Raw genomic sequence first — 22,304 nt, 5'->3', positions numbered from 1 at the left:
AATGGCAATCCAAGATGCTCATTCACGCTCTCCCAACATTAAAATGACCACTGGCCTAGACGCTTGACCAGGGAGTCCTGAGACATCAGTGTATAAAAATAACTCGCTGCATTTATATTTATAGCAAGATTTGTCACGGAGCCGAGAACGAGGCTATAACAACGTGCAGTGCACATAAACTACACACAATGCATTGCCGTTGTTTACATATCGAGCATACGTGAACTTTTCCTAATAATGCTTTCATTTAAACATATTAACAGAATATCTGCGTAATACCCAGGTAACTGTGTAATTAAACTAACATAGTTTACCTAAATACTTAATTTTAAAATGTAGCAATATGCATACAACAAAACATTGGTAAAATTTTAGATCGGTGAAGTTGACAATGTTCAAAAGCTAACCAGCAATACAAAAGACGCCCGAAAAAATCGGAATTCGAGTCTATTCCCTTTTCTTCTCTCGTTAAGTTCCAACGAATCATTTCCTTTACTAAGGAAATACTCGAGTTTTGCCGATTCCACTCACCATTGTGTCTTTTTTTGGCAGGAATCTATCTGCGTTTTCGCAGTACCAGGCTTGCGGCATTCCCCCATTTTGTATGGACTGTAAAACTCGCCGTTGCATTGTGGGACTAATTTTCAGAGAAACTTGGTCCAGCAGCCACAGTTATAATTTTTGAGAATTCCCTGTATACTTTCATAAATACACAATTTCTTTCAGTTTCTGATTCACCATAATCTGTTAGGTATGTATCAAGTCCGAAAACTGTAAAAAGCTCAAAATGTAAACATTGATATATGTTTCTTCGGGAGTATGTAGCTTTAAAGGGAGCACCATTTTGATTGTTTGATACAGTAATGAGTAAAGTCACATGTACTATTAACAGTTGGATAAACAAACAAGTAGATATGTATTGTCGAAAAACAATATCATAACAACAACAATAACAAAACAGTCAGAACCAGATCTTCGACCAAACCAACATATCTCATTAGAGGATTTGTTTGAAGGATTTTCGCCCTGTGAAGAATCAGAATCATTTTGAGATGGTGTCTCCTTGTAGTAGTTGGTGACTACCTCACTGAACAACATACAGGAGGCCTATCTCATGCTATTCAGAGCAATTAGAGTACAGTGTCTTGTCCAAGGAGACAACCACCACGACAGCACAAAGCATATTGTTTCTCAGCTTCCCAAGAAACTAGAATTGACATGGGTAGGGAGCTTCGAACCATGCATCTTCACCTGAGATAACTCGTTAGAGGGAGAGACATAATTAATGTGAAACTAATATGTAGGTGGAGTTTACTACCACAGATTATTTAGCATTAGTCCAGAAGGGAAAACTTGAAAATGTATGAGGTTTTCTTGAACACGACACATGCTACACAATAGCAACATCACTATTCTAATTGAACTAAGGGAAACCTACAATAAAGTTTTGGAATATCCTTCCAGTACTTTTCCAGAACAAGCAATAACAAGAATTGTTTATGGACAGATGACAAGCGAAAGACAAAGGATGATTTGATTTAGCCCACCATCTTATTATGTATTTAATGAGAGTGACTTGATGCTTTGATTTATAATACATGTATATTGGCAAACCTTTCAAAATATAAACCACAAAAACATTAATCTCATGATTTGGCAAGGAAATCTTTGAACCAAAAGTTGTTTTTTTTTAAATCAAACAAATTGCAATTTGACTTTATAGTATCAAATATTTGACCCAAAATGAACATTCATGTAGAACACCAGCAATATTTGACCCAAAATGAACATTTATGTAGAACACCAATTAATATTTGACCCAAAATGAACATTCATGTAGAACACCCAATCAATATTTGACCTGAAATATACATTTATGTAGAACACCAATCAATATTTGACCCAAAATGAACATTCATGTAGAACACCCAATCAACATTTGACCCAAAATCAACATTCATGTCGAACACCCAATCAATATTTGTTCCAAAAAGAACATTTATGTAGAACACCCATCAATATTTGACCCAAAATGAACATTCATGAAGAACACCCAATCAACATTTGACCCAAAATGAACATTTATGTAGAACACTCGATCAATATTTGACCAAAAATGAACATTCAGGTAAAATGCCAATCTATTTTTGTCCCAAATGAACATTATGTAGAACACCCAATCAATATTTGACCCAAAATGATCATTCATGTAAAATGCCAATCTATTTTTGTCCCAAAATCAACATTCATGAAGAACACCCAATCAATATTTGACCCAAAATGAACATTTATGTAGAACACCTGATCAATATTTGACCCAAAATGAACATTCATGTAAAATGCCAATCTATTTTTGTCCCAAAATGAACATTTATGTAGAACACCCAATCAATATTTGACCCAAAATGATCATTCATGTAAAATGCCAATCTATTTTTGTCCCAAAATGAACATTTATGTAGAACATCCAATCAATATTTGACCTGAAATATACATTTATGTCGAACACCCATCAATATTTGACCCAAAATGAACATTCATGTAGAACACCAATTAATATTTGACCCAAAATGAACATTTATGTAGAACACCCGATCAATATTTGACCAAAAATGAACATTCATGTAAAATGCCAATCTATTTTTGTCCCAAATGAACATTATGTAGAACACCCAATCAATATTTGACCCAAAATGAACATTCATGTAAAATGCCAATCTATTTTTGTCCCAAATGAACATTCATGAAGAACACCCAATCAATATTTGACCCAAAATGAACATTTATGTAGAACACCTGATCAATATTTGACCCAAAATGAACATTCATGTAAAATGCCAATCTATTTTTGTCCCAAAATGAACATTTATGTAGAACACCCAATCAATATTTGACCCAAAATGAACATTCATGTAGAACACCAATTAATATTTGACCCAAAATGAACATTCACGAAGAACAAATCTGAACATTTAGTGAGAAGGCGGACCCTGAGGATAATGCCATAGCATTTCTGCATTAAAACAGCAACAACAATTATTTCAACATCATTCTAATTCAAAGGAAAACATTAAACAGCCCAAGCCCGAATTCCTCTATCCCAATACACCAGATATTGGCTGGTCATCTACATGTATCTTTTGGTGTTGGGCTAGAAATGAGAGGGTAATTATTACCAATCCTATAATAAAATCATACATGTTATACCTAGCACATGTTGTCATGCATACTTTACTTTCTTATTTGTTACACTGTGATTATTTTCCAGTGCTCTGTGTTTTGTTGATGGTCTTGGGAATTCTGCAGCACTCTCTATAACCTACAACAACCAAATAAATACATGCAGCAATTCAATTATGAAACGGGGACTGGAAATTTTCACTTTCACTTTCACTTTCAAGATGTTGAGAATTTTGTTTATTGTACTAAATAATGAATAACTAATTACAAATTAAAGCTTATTATAAGCAATGTTAGCAATATATATATATGTATATAGCATATAAGAAAAAGAAATCTGTCCTTGCGAAGGTGAATGTATAAAAAATAACAAAAAAACAAGACTTTGCTGCAAGGCCTTTCTGCCGCCTCAGGCTTCTTCAGAAGAAGCCTGAGGCGGCAGAAAGGCCTTGCGGCAAAGTCTTGTTTTTGAGTTATTTTTTTATATACATTTTGTACAACTGTATATAATATATATTTTTCCAGAGCCAAGTTCGTATGTCAAATTTTGGTTCTTCCCTCGGTAAGATGATTGTGCCATCAAATTTAGGCATATACTAGTACATACAACCGTAAACAAGGTAAGATAAAAATAATCCTTCACCTTCTAGGGGGCTAGACATTTGCGTTATCTCAAAAACGCTAGGATAAGATTTGCATTAGCTCTCAATCGATTAAGGCCTTGTATTTATCAACTTAAGAATCTGCTCTATCAGACTGGAATCCTCTTGTCTCGCCCTAAGGAGGTCAAATACCTGGTATTCTATTAATCTTCCCACACTTCTTTCAAGTCTTTAACGCTGTATAAAGCACGAGTCAGAAGGTGCAAAACACAAAAAAAAACTTTAAATGTCGTAGTACCTGTACTTCCTGTTTTAAAACAATGACATTTACTTAAACGTACAGTATTGATCAGTGGCTCTGAATTTTCTCATCATTCAATGTCAGCTTTTATTTGAATGCTTCTCAAGAAATCTGGGCAAATCTTACCTGTGCAGGCTGTATAACTCCAATAAGAAAGAGAAGGAAAATATTGATCACTGCGGCAATGACAAACAGTTTTCCGGCTAAAGGACCACATTGATAGTAACTGGAATGGAAAAGTTTATATAAAGAGTTACAATTGACAGGATGGCTTGTTCTAAGTATTACTGAAATAAAGTTAATTGTTGGGTGTATCACCCCTTAATCAGCCAGGGTCAATTTGCATAGTTACATGTATGTAATTGGCGTTATGACACTGATAACAGGGTAGTTGTGTGATGGGTGTTATAACACTGATAACATGGTAGTTATGTGATGGGTGTTATGTCACTGATAACAGGGTAGTTATGTGATTGGTGTTATAACACTGATAACAGGGTAGTTTTGTGATGGGTGTTATGACACTGATAACAGGGTAGTTATGTGATGGGTATTATGTCACTGATAACAGGGTAGTTATGTGGTGGGTGTTATGACACTGATAACAGGGTAGTTATGTGAGGGGTATTATTACGCTGATAACAGGGTAGTTATATATATATGTGATGGGTGTTATGACACTGTTAACAGGGCAGTTATGTGGTGGGTGTTATGACACTGATAACAGGGTAGTTATATATGATGGGTGTTGTGACACTGATAACAGGGCAGTTATGTGGTGGGTGTTATGACACTGATAACAGGGTAGTTATATATGATGGGTGTTATGACACTGATAACAGGGTAGTTATATATATATATGATGTGTGTTATGACACTGATAACAGGGCAGTTATGTGGTGGGTGTTATGACACTGATAACAGGGTAGTTATGTGAGGGGTATTATTTCACTGATAACAGGGTAGTTATATATATATATGATGGGTGTTATGACACTGATAACAGGGTAGCTATGTGATGGGTGTTATGTCACTGATAACAGGGTAGTTATGTGATTGGTGTTATAACACTGATAACAGGGTAGTTATATATGATGGGTGTTATGACACTGATAACAGTAGTTATATGTGATGGGTGTTATGACACTGATAACAGTAGTTATATGTGATGGGTGTTATGACACTGATAACAGGGTAGTTATGTGATGGGTGTTATAACACTGATAACAGGGTAGTTATGTGATGGGTGTTTTGACACTGATAACAGGGTAGTTATGTGATGGGTATTATGACACTGATAACAGGGTAGTTATGTGATGGATATTATGACACTGATAACAGGGTTGTTATGTGAGGGGTGTTATGTCACTGATAACAGGGTAGTTATGTGATAGGTGTTATGTCACTGATAACAGGGTTGTGATGTGACGGGTGTTATGACACTGATAACAGGGTAGTTATGTGATGGGTGTTATGACACTGATAACAGAGTAGTTATGTGATGGGTATATGATATTGATAACAGGGTAGTTATGTGATGGGTGTTATGACACTGATAACAGAGTAGTTATGTGATGGGTATATGATATTGATAACAGGGTAGTTATGTGATGGGTGTTATGACCCTGATAACAGGGTAGTTATGTGAGGGGTGTTATGACACTGATAACAGGGTAGTTATGTGACGGGTGTTATGACACTGATAACAGGGTAGTTATGTGATGGGTATATGATAGTGATAACAGGGTAGTTATGTGATGGGTATATGATAGTAATAACAGGGTAGTTATGTGATGGGTATATGATAGTGATAACAGGTTAGTAATGTGATGGGTATATGATAGTGATAACAGCATAGCGATCCCATAAAATGTACAAGCATGTCAACGACATAATGTCAACATGAAAGGTGTTTTGTCTTCCCTTAGCTTAAATAAATCTTCATCATCTAATAATCAAGTAAATAATGATTATAAACTTGCCTTTTAAGTCTAATAGAAGTGTCTCGAGGTTCTGCCAAACAAACCATATCATATACTCTCTCCGTTCGCATGGCCACATTTCTCCATGTATATAGTGACATAATTCTTCTGTGGGCTTCAAACGGGGGTACTTCTCTCCCTTGACGCCGATCTTCAATGGCACGCTCAACTGATGCAAGTAAGCCTTAACAAAAATTGAATCATAAATTTAAGTTTGTGTTCCTAAATCAAATAAAATTATATTGGTTGAAAACCAGCAAAAACTGCAGACATTTTGAATAGGGTAGTGGAATGGTATTTGTTGGCATTTCTAAATGAACATCTACATGTATATGGGATTACATTTTACCAGGTAATTAAAAAGTACACCAGAAAAAGGACCATTTCAACTACCAAGGACATTGTAAAAAATGTCTGGTTAATCTAGGTAAAAATAAAAAAGAGTTTGTATGATGGGAAAACGCTGAAGTAAAAATTAACAAAGGGCCATATATTTCATCATGATTATTTGTAAACTTTATTTACTTTACAACAGTTGATTATAAGCAAAACAAGTTCTGTCAACTTATTTTAATCTTTTTTCTCTGCCCAGTTTGAAGTGCGCGAGGGGTCTTACTGTGGGAGGAAACCAGAGAACAAGGGGAAAACCCACATGGTCAGGCAGGTGACCCCATATACCTTTTAAGTCCAATAGGGAAATCAAACCCCTGCCACCTAGGTGAAAGGCAAATGTGTTACCCACTATGCCACCCAACCACCCAATAATAATGATCATGAAATGTAATCATGATTATAGATTAAGACATGAAACCTGATCTTGATTGATCAAGTTCAAATAATAGTTACTGTGGTTGGCACAAAAAAACTTACTTGAGATGGTGGGTTCAGCCATATAGATGAGGTCGGGAGGCAGCACTTCCGGGACACCTCCAACTCTGGTTGTGACAACTTGCAATCTGGCAAATAAAAAATGATGACCATGATAATTTCACAAGGGCATCCATACATGTGATAGTACGTGTATTACCAACTGTTAAGCTCCATCACTGACCTAAATTCACTGTATATATGTATCTTTGTATATGTAAACAAGATTTAACATGACAAGCAATTGCAATTGATAATGCTAGCGCTTTCAGGCCTTCCTTGCCATCTTCAGGCGTTTGATTTATTACTTAGTAACGGAATGGCATCATAATGTGTTCTGACGTCATAATGGATAAAAATGCAGGGGATAAATATATCTTTGTTTATATATATATATATACATTAAAATATTCATCACGCAGACAACAGTTAAAACAAAATATTTCGTACCATATATTCACATCTGCCCATCGTCAGTAAAACAAATACAATGTACAGTTGTATAAAATCTAACATAGTATAATTGCTTCTGATAGGGAGCACCAATTTCAAATAATGGTGACCATGTCAGGTACAGAATTGAAGGGTATCATAGTTAATGTAAATTATGATTATGCGGGGCATATAGTTCTTCATCATCATATCAGAAATCCACAAGACTCTGCGCTGTTGATCGAGTCAATGGACAGTGAAGAGGCTTGTGGGTTTCCGGCAATGATGATTCTGTGAATTTTGGTTATAACCAGCCAGACAGCTGCCAATGATAAAATCAATCTGACGCAATAACTGTGATTAAGGGGATCTGTGCAATACACCAACTGACACTCATCGATTGGCTTGTTATGTGAAGAGTTCATAGCAGCATATGGTTGACAACACAATAAAACACCAGGACTTATAATATTAATCGATGCTTAAAGTAATTTGCACCAATATACCTACATGTATTGTTTTCACATTTTTTAAAGTGTTTTATTGGCTTATTTTGTTAAATGTCCTATTAACAGCAAGGGCCATTTAAGGATGTGCCAGGTTTTGGAGGTGGAGGAAAGCCGGAGTACCCAGAGAAAAAACACCGGACTATGGTAATTACCAGGCAGCTGCCCCACGTAGGTTTTCGAACTCGCAACCCAGAGATGGAGAGTCAGTGATAAAGTGGCGGGACACCTTAACCACTTGGTTAAAGACTGGACATAATAACACAGGAATTAAATTTACAATTCTTGCCATTCACTGAATGACAAATTTAACATGGCAGAACTTTTGGTGTTTTTCAAAACAGATGTTTAATATAATGCTACTGGAAGTCTAAAATCTTTATAATAACTTACCCACAACATGCCGCCTCTACAATAGCAATACAGAAGGCCTCGGTCAGTGACGTGTTCACCAGAATATCGCCCTGAACCAGGACCTACAAACAACAACAGTGGTATCTTACACTCTCTATTGGGAAACAACTACGTATCATAAATATTTCCCATTTAATTTCTTTTTTTATCCAATCATATAATTGATCATGAAGAACATGTAGCTCTATACAAAACCTTCCCCAATTGAATTTAAAAGATACCTTACATTGTTTTGTTTTCATTGTGTCATGATCGTAATTAAAGAGATATTGACAATAATTTCTGCTAAACTCATTGTCTTCGTACCGAAATGAACAATTTTTTCGTGCTGATTTTCAACCATACAAAAATCGCATTTCTTGCTGAATTTTCTTGGTCTTGTACATTTTTTCATTAGACGTAAACTTTGGACATACATGTATATATTTGTAGTAATATCATTTAAGACAGATGGTGTTTTTGTGAGGAGATATCATAGATCCCATGTGCCTTGAAGAATGAGAGTTCAGAAACTTTCTTTTTTATTTTATTTGATTTAAAAGAAAAGACAATCAAATGTGCCTTGAAGAATGAGAGTTCAGAAACTTTCTTTTTTATTTTATTTGATTTAAAAGAAAACACAATCAAATAACTCCTGAAAATGTCAGAGGATAATTATGTAAGTCAGGTCACACTTCAAATATATATATATCTATAGCTTTAATGAAAGAAAAACTAGGTTTAATGTTAAAAATTACTGGATTATCTCCCTTCCATTACACATCCACAAAGTTGACTCAACACAATGCAAGCATGTTATATGTTATGGGGAACTCAAAATTCTCTGATGAAATCAATAGGAACATATCCCGTAAAATTCATTGTAAGAAAGACAACTTGGAGACAAGCTGTTTGGTATTGATACTAATCTCACATAAATTGAACAACTAAACAACTTTTATCATTTGCATTTAATATGATTCTTTCTATAAATCAGACTTTAGAATGTATGGGGTTTACCATCATCATGTATGTTGGTTAGATATGCTCAATTTTAAACTTTGTACCATAACTATTCCTTAAAATTGTCAATATGAAATCAGACATTTTTAACAACATTACAGTTACGTGCTAAAAGTACAATAGCATATATTTGCCTAATTTATTTAATTTGTGATTAAATACAACGATTAATTGGTCAATGAAATTAATTTATAGGTAAACAACCACTATACAATCTGCAAAATTTTAATTTGCATATTTATTATTAGGCCTGTCAGTTGTTAATCACAACAATGATCCTGACTTACCTGAAACATCGTAAAAATGATGACGTCGCGTGAACAATAGCTTCACTAGAAATGTCTGTTGACGGTTTTGCTTGTTTATAAGCTTACATTAAATAGAATGGGGATAATTGTACTGTGTTTTGACATGTAGAATTTCATTTAATAGTGTATTTATCAAGAATTACATGTAATTATATATGCCCACCTGTCCAGTTTTGTCAGTATAAGCAAACTCATAAAATTCACAAAAAATTCAGCAATTTTTCAAAACACAAAAAAAAAAACAAAAAAACTCACTGATAGTATGGAAGCACTTTGTGTACATTTCAGACATGTAAAAATGCACTGCAAAACAAATATCAAATTTCACAAAATCACTAATTCTCAAATCTCACCTACATTGTACATGTAAATATGTGATTTTATCGCAAAAATAATTCTTTCTGAAACAGAGAGTGAAAAGAAAATAATTTGATTTACTATAGTATTCATTTCAATTTGGCTATTAATAATTTGTAAATCATGAATAAGAGAAGCAATAAAGATTAATACAGTTTCTCAAATTCTAAAGTTTTTACCCAAACATACAGCAAAATAATAAGAATTAATTCATCTGTAGGGTGTGTTGAGATGTTTATACTACAATACAATTATATTGCAGGTTTGTGTGAAAGGACATTGATAATTTTTGAGAAACTGAGCTCAACGGAAAACTTTAAATGTCCAGATTCCCAGCAAACTTAATTTCCTGGCACTGAACCATAAATTCTGGATAATATTCAATTAATGAAGGCTGTTGTGAGATGTCCACTATGCGACCTAACGAAGCACCGAGTTTGGCTGAAGTTGGACTATTATCAGAACAAAATGAAATAATTGACAAAGGAAGAACAAGTTCAGTCGACGGAAATAATCAGAGAGTTTTTTTTTCTTTACTTTTGTAATCAAATGGTCCATTTTCTTCTAAACTGGTTGACGAAGTTGTCTCCCTTATCTCTGCATTTTTTTAACAAGAGTACTGTGGAGTGGTAGAATAGTGTTATATACTTTTTTGCATTGAAGTAAGATTAGCATCACCTTACCAGTGCTTTAACAGTCACTTTTCACTACAAAGTCAATTTCTAACTTTACAGCAAATTTCCAAGAAACTGGTTGAAAGGAAGAGATCTCTGGACAAACAAAAATGTATGTTAGACAGACGACACCATACCATAATAGTCCTACCAAGCAAAAATGGTGTCATCTACTAATTATAAAAGATGGCAATACCTACCCAGGCAAAATGTCTTCATGTCAATTCAAGTCAAATTCAGGTCAAAAAGAGCAGAATAGTCAATTCATGTCAAGAAATTGTCCTGAAAATTTCACCTCGAATTGACATGAAGATTTTTTCCAGGTCAAATTGACTTGAAATTGACCTGAAAATCTTCATGTGAAATTGACCTCATTTTCAGGTCATTTCCAGGTCAATTTCAGATCGATATTTTTTCAGGTCAAATTTACCTCAAGACATTTTGCCTGTGTAACTAGTTCAGAATACGATGAATTACCTCTCTGACGCGTGTGTGTTCCAGGGTCCCCAGTAACGTGACTCGGTCGAGGAGCTCGTGTTGTTCCCTCACCTCCTCTAACACGATCCGTTTGGGACCATCTCCCCCTGATGTAAAACAAAACAATATTTAAGATGCCTTGGTAGCCTTCGCTAATACACAGTAGAATGCCGTCGTGATGAAAATGAAAAAAATGGGTTTGCGATGTGCTGGCAGCAGCAGATAATGTTTGTTGGGTTCGTTGTTTCTTTATGGGGTATGTTGGTTTTCCCCGTGGGTTTCCCTCCATCTAAACAACATCGAAAACAACATTTGTTCCCTTAGCTGTGTCATAATAAAACCTTTACAGAGCTTATGATGTTACCCTTGTAAATGATATAAAGCTTATTTTCATTTTCTTCAAGGCATCTTTTTAAGAAACAATTATTACCGTACAGATGATTTTAGTTACCAATAAGATGTTTTAAGCAATATCTTCCTGATTTGAGAGTAATAGACAATATTCTATATATTACCTATGATAAATTGGACATCAGGATGCCTTTTACAGATGATAGGTATGATACCAGCGAGGAGGTCCATCCCTTTTCTATACACCAATCGACTCACCACCACAATGGTGACTGAAATTAAAAACAAACGGGCATATACTTCTATTTGATAAATGGAATAACACTACCATCTAAAGTCAAAACTTCTTATCGACATAACAAGAAAGAAGTGTGATTTAAAGTACTCTAAATGTCATCTAATAACTAAAGGCTGATTGTGAGCTCCATGTTGAAGGATTTGAATTTTGTCGGACATATTATATTATTTTCAACATAATCCCCTTCAGTATCTATAGACTTTTGCCAGCGGTGTTTAAGGGCCTCATTGCCACCTTTAGAGAACTCCTTTTCTTGGCTGTTCAGAGAGTCATCTACTGCATATTAGGGTAAGGGTGCCTGAAATAGCTGTTTCAGTTTTGGAAATAGATGAAAGTCTGATAGAGCGAGATCAGATGAATAAGGTGGATGCTCAATCAATTTAAAGCCACAATCATGAATGACAGCCATGGCAATGACAGACTCTTTCAACCTTACCGATTTTGTCCATTTTGCAAAAGCCGTGTGTCTTGTTTACTTTAGAGTGCTACCTCGTCGCTATAAACTAACCAAATGAGACTAGTCCTTGGATACACGGCCCTATATAGCCAGAAAATAGTAGGACTTAAAAAGAACATCCTTGAGTACCTCCTTCAATACAAGGCTCACAACTTACCAATCAGCCCTTGTAGTGTATGCCGTTATGTAGTCATAAATCATTGTAAACATGGGATTACTTCAAGCATCAACCATATCGCTACCATAGTGTCTTTGATTTTCTTAGAATATCGTAGAACCAAACTCACTTTGGTTACACGTAATGTACAGTACATGTGTAGAGAACAATTAGTTATGATGTGTGTGTCTAGTTGACTATATGCTCAACCATCGATTTCCTTTGGTCCAAACACAGCAACTAGACTCATTTACACATGTATCATTATTTGTAAGCACGGTAGTGATTGGTTGTTTATCCACATATGTAATCATATTAGATGGAACAGCCTGACTATAGTAAATACCGGTAGTTGATGCTGGAAGTAGGCCATGGCGACAGCAACAGCTAGTTCACAATCAAAATGGCTGTTTCATTTAATTTGTTGGTAACGAAAACCCTGCTTCAACATTATTAACTGCAATAAATATGTTACATGTTGTGTATATAATTGTAGATATATATGTAGACCTATATACAACAAGCATGCTGGATATTTCTAAAGCAATACCTGTCCCCTTCCAGCCCCTGCTAAAAATACATTTTGTAGTAACAGTGACCTTGACTTTCACTCAAAAACCCTAAAACTCTAACTTAATATGTAGCTACTCATATTGAATGAACATACCGACTTTCACCAACACAACTTGAAGCATGGCTGAGAAACTGAGCGGATGAATGAACAGACACACAGATAGACAGCCAGCTACAGACAGACGGACAGATGGATGGATGGATGGATGGACAGACGGACGGACGGACTGGTTTCATTGGTAGGGCACTAATAAAGAATCTAGAAAAGCAATATAAGCAATAAACACACAGTGAAATTACAAAGAGTTATTGCCTACTTTTGCCTGGGTGACGTTTAGTAGGGTCGGGAACAAACATGGTGGCGTCCACTGCATTAGGTATAACGGACACAACATCTGGTTGTAGATTGGCCCTTAAAACTGTGTTCTCTTTACTGTAAAAACAAATAAGATACAAAACAATTTTAATGATTTTCGTTAAAAGCTTTCTATAAACCTCACCAAGTATTCCCCTATAATTTTACTGTATCTAAGTCTGCTTAGTCATAGAAATTGTTGTGTTACTGAATTTTTTTTAAAATTCACATTTGTGATACGGGTGAACCATCCTGTGTTAGGTTAATACTCTTTGATAGTGATGGCTTTACATGCAGTATCAATGCCCCTTTTTGTGGCATCAGACAATGGTTTTTAACCACAGGAGACAGGAAGAAATATGTTCGAGATTTTGGGACAATTTTCAGAAGACATCTTGAACAGCATTAATATATATATATACAATAATATTGTATGTGAAGAAATGACTGAGAATGCAACGTTACCCTTGGACATTAATTCCCAGTGATGACAGTGTGTGTAAGTTGGTGTATGCAGTTGTACTCTGATTTACATCCTGTAATGAATGTGATTCAAGGTTGAAGTGTAAAGCTACTGGACTGTCTCTTCGTATTCAAATGTCCCGTAGGTGTTCAGCGATGCGAACGCAGAATTCGCATTTAGGTTCTCCTATGTATTGTTGTTTGCATTTAGAGCATGTGACGAGGTACATAGGTAGACCATGTTTTTGGTTGTGCACCATCCTCTAAGTTTGTACGTGTACTTATGTTTGGTGTGTGTGCAAACAAAGCGTTTAATTTTGTTCATGGAACGGCAGACTATACTAGTGGTTTGGTTCAAGATCTCCTTCCAGGTGGTGAGGAAGGTCTGGTCTTGGATATTATTGGTGTACAGGTGGATGCTGAGGCCTTTGGGCGGCATGTTGCACTGGAGGCTCTCCTCTAAGTAGTCCGCTAGGTATTGTGACTGAAACATGCTAGAGGAACTATTCCTAGCTTCTTTGTAGAGTGTCATTGACTCCCACACACCCACAATTTATCCGAATGAGAGCCCCAACTCGCTGTAGACACACCAGGCTACCGATATTCGATCTTACCATGGATGATCACCACTAAGTGACGTCACAATTACAGCGCAACTACATTATGACGTCACACAATTGTCAACGTCATTCGGTAAACATATACGGTTCCCACTACAAATCACCAACATGTATATACTACAGGAGCCCCGATAACCACAACACTGGAGTGATATGCAACCACCACTTTACCAAGAAATGGAGCCTTACCAATCACATACGATACACGCACCAGGAGGAATCGTACTCTGCATCTATTGCCACCAGAACACAATACATTCTACTTACACTTTAACATGTGTCTACTTATATTTGGAATTTAACCCTTTCTTAGTGGAGCCATACAACAGTGGCAATGTTCTGATACTATCCCACACCATCTGACAGCAACTTTGCGCCATCCTTCATGGGACTGTGCCACCCTTCGCCACCCTCTGCCACTCTGCGCCATCATGCGCCACCCCCGCCACTCTGCGCCATCATGTGCTACCCCCACCACTCTGCGCCATCATGTGCTCTAAGAGTTACAATAGTAACGAAACCAGTCAGGTTCTCTAATCAGGTACCCAGACAAACTGGACTTCGGTAGACCATTCCTTCAGTCACCTTTCATCTTTAATATATATATATACAAAAAATGTATAAATATATATATGTGTTATACATATGTACCTGATTTAATATACTGTATACTGTATTATACAAATGTATGTACATTGTACATTTTATTTTCATTATTGTACTTTTTGTATCCTACAAAAGTCTGTGGTGTTTATAGATTTGATTTTGGTCTCATTGCTAGTTTTGGGAGATCTTAAGTGTGTATCATGTACAATGCGGTTGAGATATTCATATTCTAATAGTGAAACTTATGAAATCCATTTCCTCAGAAAAATGAAACAGCAGTTTCATAGTCATTCCAAAATGTTGTTCTCTATTATTTTCAGAAAGCATAATAACAGCATCAAGAACCACTACATATTCATTCTGAAATGACTTCTAAAATATAGATAAAATATGTTAACAGTGATGTATGATATCTACAAACCTAGTATGAGAAACACATATCACGTGATTACAATCAGCCAATGAGAACTGCAGGATTTTGTTGGTGAGAATGGAGCTGGCATCTGCGAATCCAAACAAAGAATGATCGGTGAAGACAGCCTTCAGTCCCAAGGTTCTGGCATGGAACATTGCCTCGTGAGCCAGTGTGGAAAATGCCTGTGACAGAAAGACAGGGGTGGAGGAATCTTTAAAAATAATTTTTTTTATAAAATAATGTGATATAATCTTTATAACATTTTCTAACAGTAGTTTTTTGTTGGGTTTATCAGCATATGAACAGCCAGGATCAGGGTCTCCTTGTAGTAGTTGGTGACTACCTCACTGAACAACATATGGGAGACCAGTCACATGCCATCCTGAGCAATTAGGGTACAGTGTGTTGTCCAAGGACACAACCACGACAACACAGACTGACCTGTTTCTCAGTTTCCAGAGAAATACAAACCAACAAGTTCGATGTTTGAGAGGATGTTTCTGGTGAACCACGCATCTCAGATTTTCACCCGAGATTAGATGGCTGGTGCTGTTACTGAATGAGCCATCGCGTCCCCTTCACTGATTTTTTGTGTGAAGATATTCCATGCTGTGAAGGGGCCATGATAGCTCAGTCAGTAAGAGCACTGGCCAAGAAATCTCAGGTAAAGATCTGAGTTGCGTGGTTCAACAGGAACATCCCCTCAAACATCTAACTTCAATGTCATACTATGTAGCAAATGTGTTGCTTCACAGTGAAATGTCTCATGCCCTACAGGGTTTCTTTCAGACAAAAACATACCTGCAGTTCTTGAGTAAAAAACGTATACAAGACAGAGTACTGCAAGCAATGCACCGTTATAAAAAACATTGAGTCGATCAAAGGGACATAATTCTGTATAATTGTTTGTTTCTTTTTCGTTTAACATCCTATTTAACAGCCAGGGTCGTTTAAGGAAGTGCTTGGATTATGAGGTGTAGGAAAGCCGGAGTACCCGGAGAAAAACCACTGACCTACGGTCAGTACCAGGCAACTGCCCCACTTGGGTTTCGAACTCGCCACCCAGAGGTGGAGGGCTAGTGATAAAGTGTCGGGACACCTTAACCACTTGGCCAACGCAGCCCTTAATTCTGTACAAAGCTGTGTACACGACTTGAGTGTAACTGTGATACCCTGCATTACTGAATCTGTATAATGTCTTGTACATGACTATCCTGTATAAAGTACAAGGCCCACCACAACCCAAAAAGTACATACCAATATCATAACACTAGAAAACGTAGGTCTAAAATTAATGCACAATACTAATTCCAACAGACAATAAAATACGGTATCAGTGATACTATTCTTATATTAACAACAGAACATCTTGTCATTTCATAAACATTTATGTCTCCTACACATATCAAACATTAAATAACAACGCGGAAACTATATATATGGACACCACTCAAAAAGTAGTTATGTAAGTACTTCCAGTTCAGAAGGTTAGCGCATGCAATCTATCATACCCTAGGAGTTGATAGAGAAATCTCTCATGTCTAAAGCTGGAAATAAATCGGTGAACTGTGGTAGAATATTTTCTCTTACCCTGGACAGGGACATCTGCAGTACAGATTCAAATTGGATATTTTTTGTCACATACTGTACATCAAAAATTACAAATTGTTATGTGTTCTGAATCTTTCATATTGTGCCATCTTAATATCCCATGAAAAACTTGCATCAAAATTGATGACCTTTTAATTTGCGACATGGTTGCGTTTCATAAAATGATGGTGTTACGCTATTTTGAGTGGCGTCATATTGCATGCCAGGTGTCTCTACCTGCAATATGTGAGATTGACCTATCCCATCCCCATAGCAACCACGGAATGACCTGTGAAGTATGTGAGAAAATGTAGAAGTGTGGTGTACATGTTCAGGTTAAGAGGCAAAATCCAGGTCACAGCAGGTTCCAAATTGTCAAATATCTCAGTTAATTTTAGGTTGATATTTCTCTTTCAGTATCATAAGTTTTGTTATCTTGAACTCGTCACTTGGTGAATGCATGGCTGTGTACAATTGTACTCATATATGCCCTCCGGAATGGATAATTTCTCGTTCTGTAACCGAGGAAATTTATGTGAGGGGGAAATTTACACTAATTACACACAGTCCTTTCGATCGCAAAAATTATCCCCACACATATTATTTGGATATCAGTTTGCATAAGCTCAAACTACAAATTGGTGGATCGATCGCGAAAAAATTACCCCCATTAATATAGTTTACATATGAAACCCCACGAAAATAACCACATTTACAGTATGTCACTGCCGAAATGGCCATGGACTATTAAGATTTTCATGTATGTCACTTACTGAATGGCCATGGACAATAATTTATTGTGATACAGTCAAACCTCGATGATTCGAACTTCGTTGATTCGAATTTCTCGCTGTATCGAACTTTTTGCTTGCTCCCGAATTTCCTTACTATATAACGCTACTAACGAACCTATGCATGATTCAAATTTTTATAAATCGAAGTTTTCGATGTATCAAACTTTTTTCATGGCCCGTTAGCTATGATGTCATAAGTAATTGACATCTCATGATTCGAACAAAAGTTTACCTGTACTGACCACTGGACAGGTGTTGGTCGTGACCCCCGCGGCAAGATTTCACACTTCTCCCCTAGATGCCCTGACTGACAATAGGGATAACGATAGCGTGTGTTGTCACTCCCGATCATGGGGTTAATTAATAATCAGACCAATTTGATAGATAAAAGGTGTATTTAGAAGCCATGACATTTAATCACTCCGGTAAAACATTTTGGTAGTCGTCTCTGATAATCTTCGCCGTCATATTCAAAGTGTCACGTTTCAAACTTATACATAAATATCCAAGTAAATCGATTATTTGTCATTCAATCATGCATTCTCCAACCGATCGGCATTCCGTATTTTATATGTTTATATGCACATAACGTAACCGCACGTGTCTTTAGCAGAAAAGCCTAACGACTTACGTAAGTGTGCATTGTACTTCTTTTGCTTTATCTATTAAACGCGATGTAAGTGTTTTGTAACCGATACATAGTTTGTTTAATTAATAAAATGCTTAGGTATAATTAATGAAAAGTATTTTTATTTTGTTGTGTTTGAGGTATAAATTAACTTTTGAGCCTGACAGGCGACGATCATCACGAAGAAACCGAGGACATGTAACGTTAACATATATGGTCATTATCAAGAAAACATCGATCTATTGTCAACCATGAATAATTCGAAGTCCCGCTGTTTCGAAGTTTTTCTGTTAGTCCCTTGAACTTCGAAACATCGAAGTTTGACTGTATTTTACTTTTTTGTCACTTACTGAATGGCCATGGACAATTGTGATATTTTCTCTTATGAAGATGTTCCTCAACAGTGGTAATGTAGTGAAGATGGTCGGCAATATACACTGGTTGTAGAAGGCTGGGAATGGCAAGTAATAAACCTGTAAAATACAGTCCAATAATATAATATCTTAAATACAGAACCTGTAGTTTTATTTTAACTGAATTGAAACACTGGTATCTTATATAATCAGAAGAGATACAGTTCACTGTCAGACTTGAACAGATGTTGCTCAAAAGTAATGTTTTATCATTCACACAAGACAAATAAAAGAATATTCTAGCTTGATCATTAAGAAGAAATAATAAATGCATTAATCATATATAAGTAAGCTTAATTTTAAATTAATCTTTGATATGAACATTGTAAGCATGTGTGGTTCAGTCTAAAATAATTGTTGATATTTTAGTTTACAGAGCTTTGTCGTAAATGAGAAAAAAAATACCTACCTGCAATAAACTCATTACCCAGTATGGTTATAATTAAACCTGTGTTATATTTGAAATATCTAACCTTGAGACCATTGGTCAGATATCGGACTCCTTTCCTGTCTCCGTAGAAATGGGTGACCACAATGACCTTGTGTCCACGTTCCAGAAGACACTGTGACAGCTGGTAGATGTGACTCTCCACTCCTCCCATGTTTGGGAAGAAAAAATCAGACACCATACTGAGAATAAAAAGTAGGTGAAAGAGTCAAATAGGTACGCCCCATACAAAAAAAGTAACACATAGATTGACAGAAGGAATGAGACAGAAGAAGTTTACAAAATTGATATAAACATTTGGTCAGTTCAAATAAATCAAAATAAATATATTGATTAACCTGTTCAAATTAAATGAAATAAATTGATGCTTCAGAAAATAAGCGTCAGTTTGAATTACAGGGCATCCAGTTGACCCTTGACTTTTCGCAATTTCAGAAGTCAAATCACAATTTCTGAGCAATCTGAAGGGTCAAAATATATGTCAAATAGACATGTCCCTTCAAACTCGAAGAGTCAGATCTCAATTTTGGGAGTCAAAAACATACTCTCAGGGGTCTACTGGATGCCCTGAATTATCAGAGTTGATATCGGCAAAAATCTCGGCTAAGAATAAAGCAAGACACAAACACATACCTGGCATATCCAATATAAATCTGATATGTAACAACAACGGCTTGAACAAATTGGCCTATCAATATACCAAAAGAGCTTAAATAGCCATCGCTTACCAAACATTGTGCTTCATGGTGTCTGTGTTGGTCAACACATCAAATTTGAATGTCCCGCTTCCCTGTCACGATACCATGATCGGTTAAAGTTTACATGTCATAAAGCACTGAGTGTCAAATCATCCCTGGAATTGTCTTCCATATCTGTAAACAAAAATACAGTATATAATATGTACTGTTGCAACTTATCATCACAGTATTTAATGAAAAGCAACTGGCATCATAATATTCATTGGCTACATCAATAATATTGCCCACAGCTTAGGCACTTGACAACATACGACGTCAACAAAAACCATCCTGCATTTTACATTGTTACTTTTTTCAGTTGCAGTAAGAATAGGGAAGCAACAACAATAGGAGATCAGGGTGTATTTATATAAGTGTTAACTGTTAATTAACATACCACCAAAATTCTTGTGTATGGCACAGGGATTTGGCAAGAATTCCCAATCCACAGCCAATATACTACATGGACTCACTGTAGGTTGGGAACATTTTCAATGTCCCTGTGAAGTACAGTTCATTCTTGGAGGTTTTAGTGATCTAATTCCTTTCTGCTTCCACTTATAATGCATTAGTTATATTTTTGTACGCTTTACCTTGTGCAATACCTGTATTGTGTGAAAGTTAGTCCACATTCTAAATCAAAGCTACAGCACAGGTGCCTGACTCGTTTTATAAACTAATAACATATAAGAGTTCATATAAAGAATCTCATTTATATGTACTCTTATATGTTATTAGATTATAAATGATTCTTTATATGTACTCTTATATGTTATTAGTTTATAAAACGAGTCAGGCACCTGTGGTTACAGTATCTCTGGACTAATAAAACTAAACAAAATGATAGAATAGTATTTGTGTTTAAGTTGTCCCTATAATTTTTAAGCAGAAAATGGTTGCAAAAACCTCACTGGACACTACAGGACACTCATTCCTCACAGGTCGCTCAGAACATAGGGCATGAGACATGCCTCTGCTCCGGCTGACACTCAATTAGCAAACTGGACCGGATACATCAGTAAAACCGATAAACCGGTGCGCTTCATTTAACTGTATCGTTTTAGATAAAGATGTTGGTAATATTGAGCTCATCTGGATCATTTTGTCAGTTTGATCGTAGACTCCATAGATAAAAATGCTTACCGCAATCATTCTTCACATGCAAAATGTTTACCCGGAAACGATACTCGCTTTTTACCTCCAATTTAGAAGAGTTCTGATCGTCACCTTTTGTACAAAGATTTGTTAGCTTAACCGCGGAAGTGGGACATGGTGGCGTTACCATTTAAGTCTAGTTCTAAAAAAGAGTCGGTGTTTCATAGAGATTAAGTATATACTCGCTACCCAATTCACACATAAATATCTGTTTAACACATCTAATGAAAGTCCTGATTTTTCTTGCACGCATTTTGTTACCGGAGACGTACATGTATCCAAGGGGCCTCTTACAGGTATCTTGTTGACCCACCTACTGTTATGTACATCCACGACCTCTCAAATGTCGATATGGTGCACACAGAGACGTATGATATACACGTCTCTGGTACAGACTATCAATATTGATTGACAAGTACTTTATTTTATATATTTGTACATATACGCTTTATCAGGCATACAAGGAAAGGGGAAAGGTGTGCACTGTTTTACTATAAGCTACATCGTAGTGCATTTATCAGGATAAAGCCTGCATATGGGAAATAAACTGCTGTACATAGCGATTCCATCGCGAACGGGTTACGTAGTTGATACCTCGCTGAATTAAATTTAGAAGCTTTTAACTTTATTTGTAAATATGTACGTTCTCCTCTATAAATTCCCCCATTGGAACCTCTAAATATGTAAACGACTTGTGTGAATTTCATCAGAGACGATTCTCACGTGACCCATTGAAGGCGTGGCGACCTTCATTCATAATATTCCAGTATGCGTGCAGACGGCTTCGTCTGCAGTTCGAAGTTGTCCACGTGTGTCCGACTGCATTGCAGATGATAGGGAGTCGTAGGTCCGTTAAATGCATGAGTTATGATTAAACTGGTGTCTGCGCTGGGTTAGGGCAGACAGCGACTGGATCTATACATTATAGGATCGCCACAGTACAGGAGCTTTCCGACATTTACCTCTCGGATGCCAATAATTGTAACGCAGTCATCACTATTTTTAGTCTGCTGAGCCGAAGACTAGAATGACCTGTTGCTATGAGGCATCCTGTTGTCTTATATTACTGATGAAACTTCCTTTGAATTCTTATCAATGAGTTCATGTACAAATAAGTAAAAATGAAATGCAAGATGATCCCCA

The 22,304-nt window shown here is 36.3% G+C and overlaps 1 protein-coding gene across 1 annotated transcript; it reads right to left on the bottom strand.

The window, feature by feature from the left end:
- Positions 1–451: 451 nt before the first annotated feature.
- On the bottom strand, positions 452–21,178 carry LOC117345397 (phosphatidylinositol N-acetylglucosaminyltransferase subunit A-like). The gene is made up of 13 exons (XM_033908470.1): positions 21,150–21,178; positions 19,998–20,141; positions 19,295–19,451; positions 18,759–18,881; positions 15,403–15,578; positions 13,256–13,371; positions 11,618–11,725; positions 11,103–11,209; positions 8,264–8,346; positions 6,936–7,021; positions 6,066–6,249; positions 4,210–4,309; positions 452–3,319 (listed from the first exon to the last, which is right to left on the bottom strand). The coding sequence occupies exons 2-13, from the start codon at positions 20,012–20,014 to the stop codon at positions 3,221–3,223; spliced, it is 1,356 nt and encodes a 451-aa protein (XP_033764361.1). The 5' UTR covers positions 20,015–20,141; positions 21,150–21,178; the 3' UTR covers positions 452–3,220.
- Positions 21,179–22,304: the final 1,126 nt, after the last annotated feature.

This window comes from Pecten maximus, chromosome 16 (assembly GCF_902652985.1).
Source record: "Pecten maximus chromosome 16, xPecMax1.1, whole genome shotgun sequence".
Lineage (NCBI taxonomy): Eukaryota > Metazoa > Mollusca > Bivalvia > Pectinida > Pectinidae > Pecten > Pecten maximus.
The sequence above is the reverse complement of the archived record's forward strand: the minus strand, read 5'-3'. Positions and strand labels throughout refer to the sequence as shown.

Excerpts from the sequence above, each read along its gene's own strand:
- LOC117345397 (XM_033908470.1), bottom strand. Across the intron at positions 13,372-15,402 it reads ATATGTGTTTCTCATACTAG|TAAAGAGAACACAGTTTTAA; the intron begins GTTTGTAGATAT and ends TTGTTTTTACAG. Across the intron at positions 7,022-8,263 it reads GTAGAGGCGGCATGTTGTGG|ATTGCAAGTTGTCACAACCA; the intron begins GTAAGTTATTAT and ends TTTATTTGCCAG.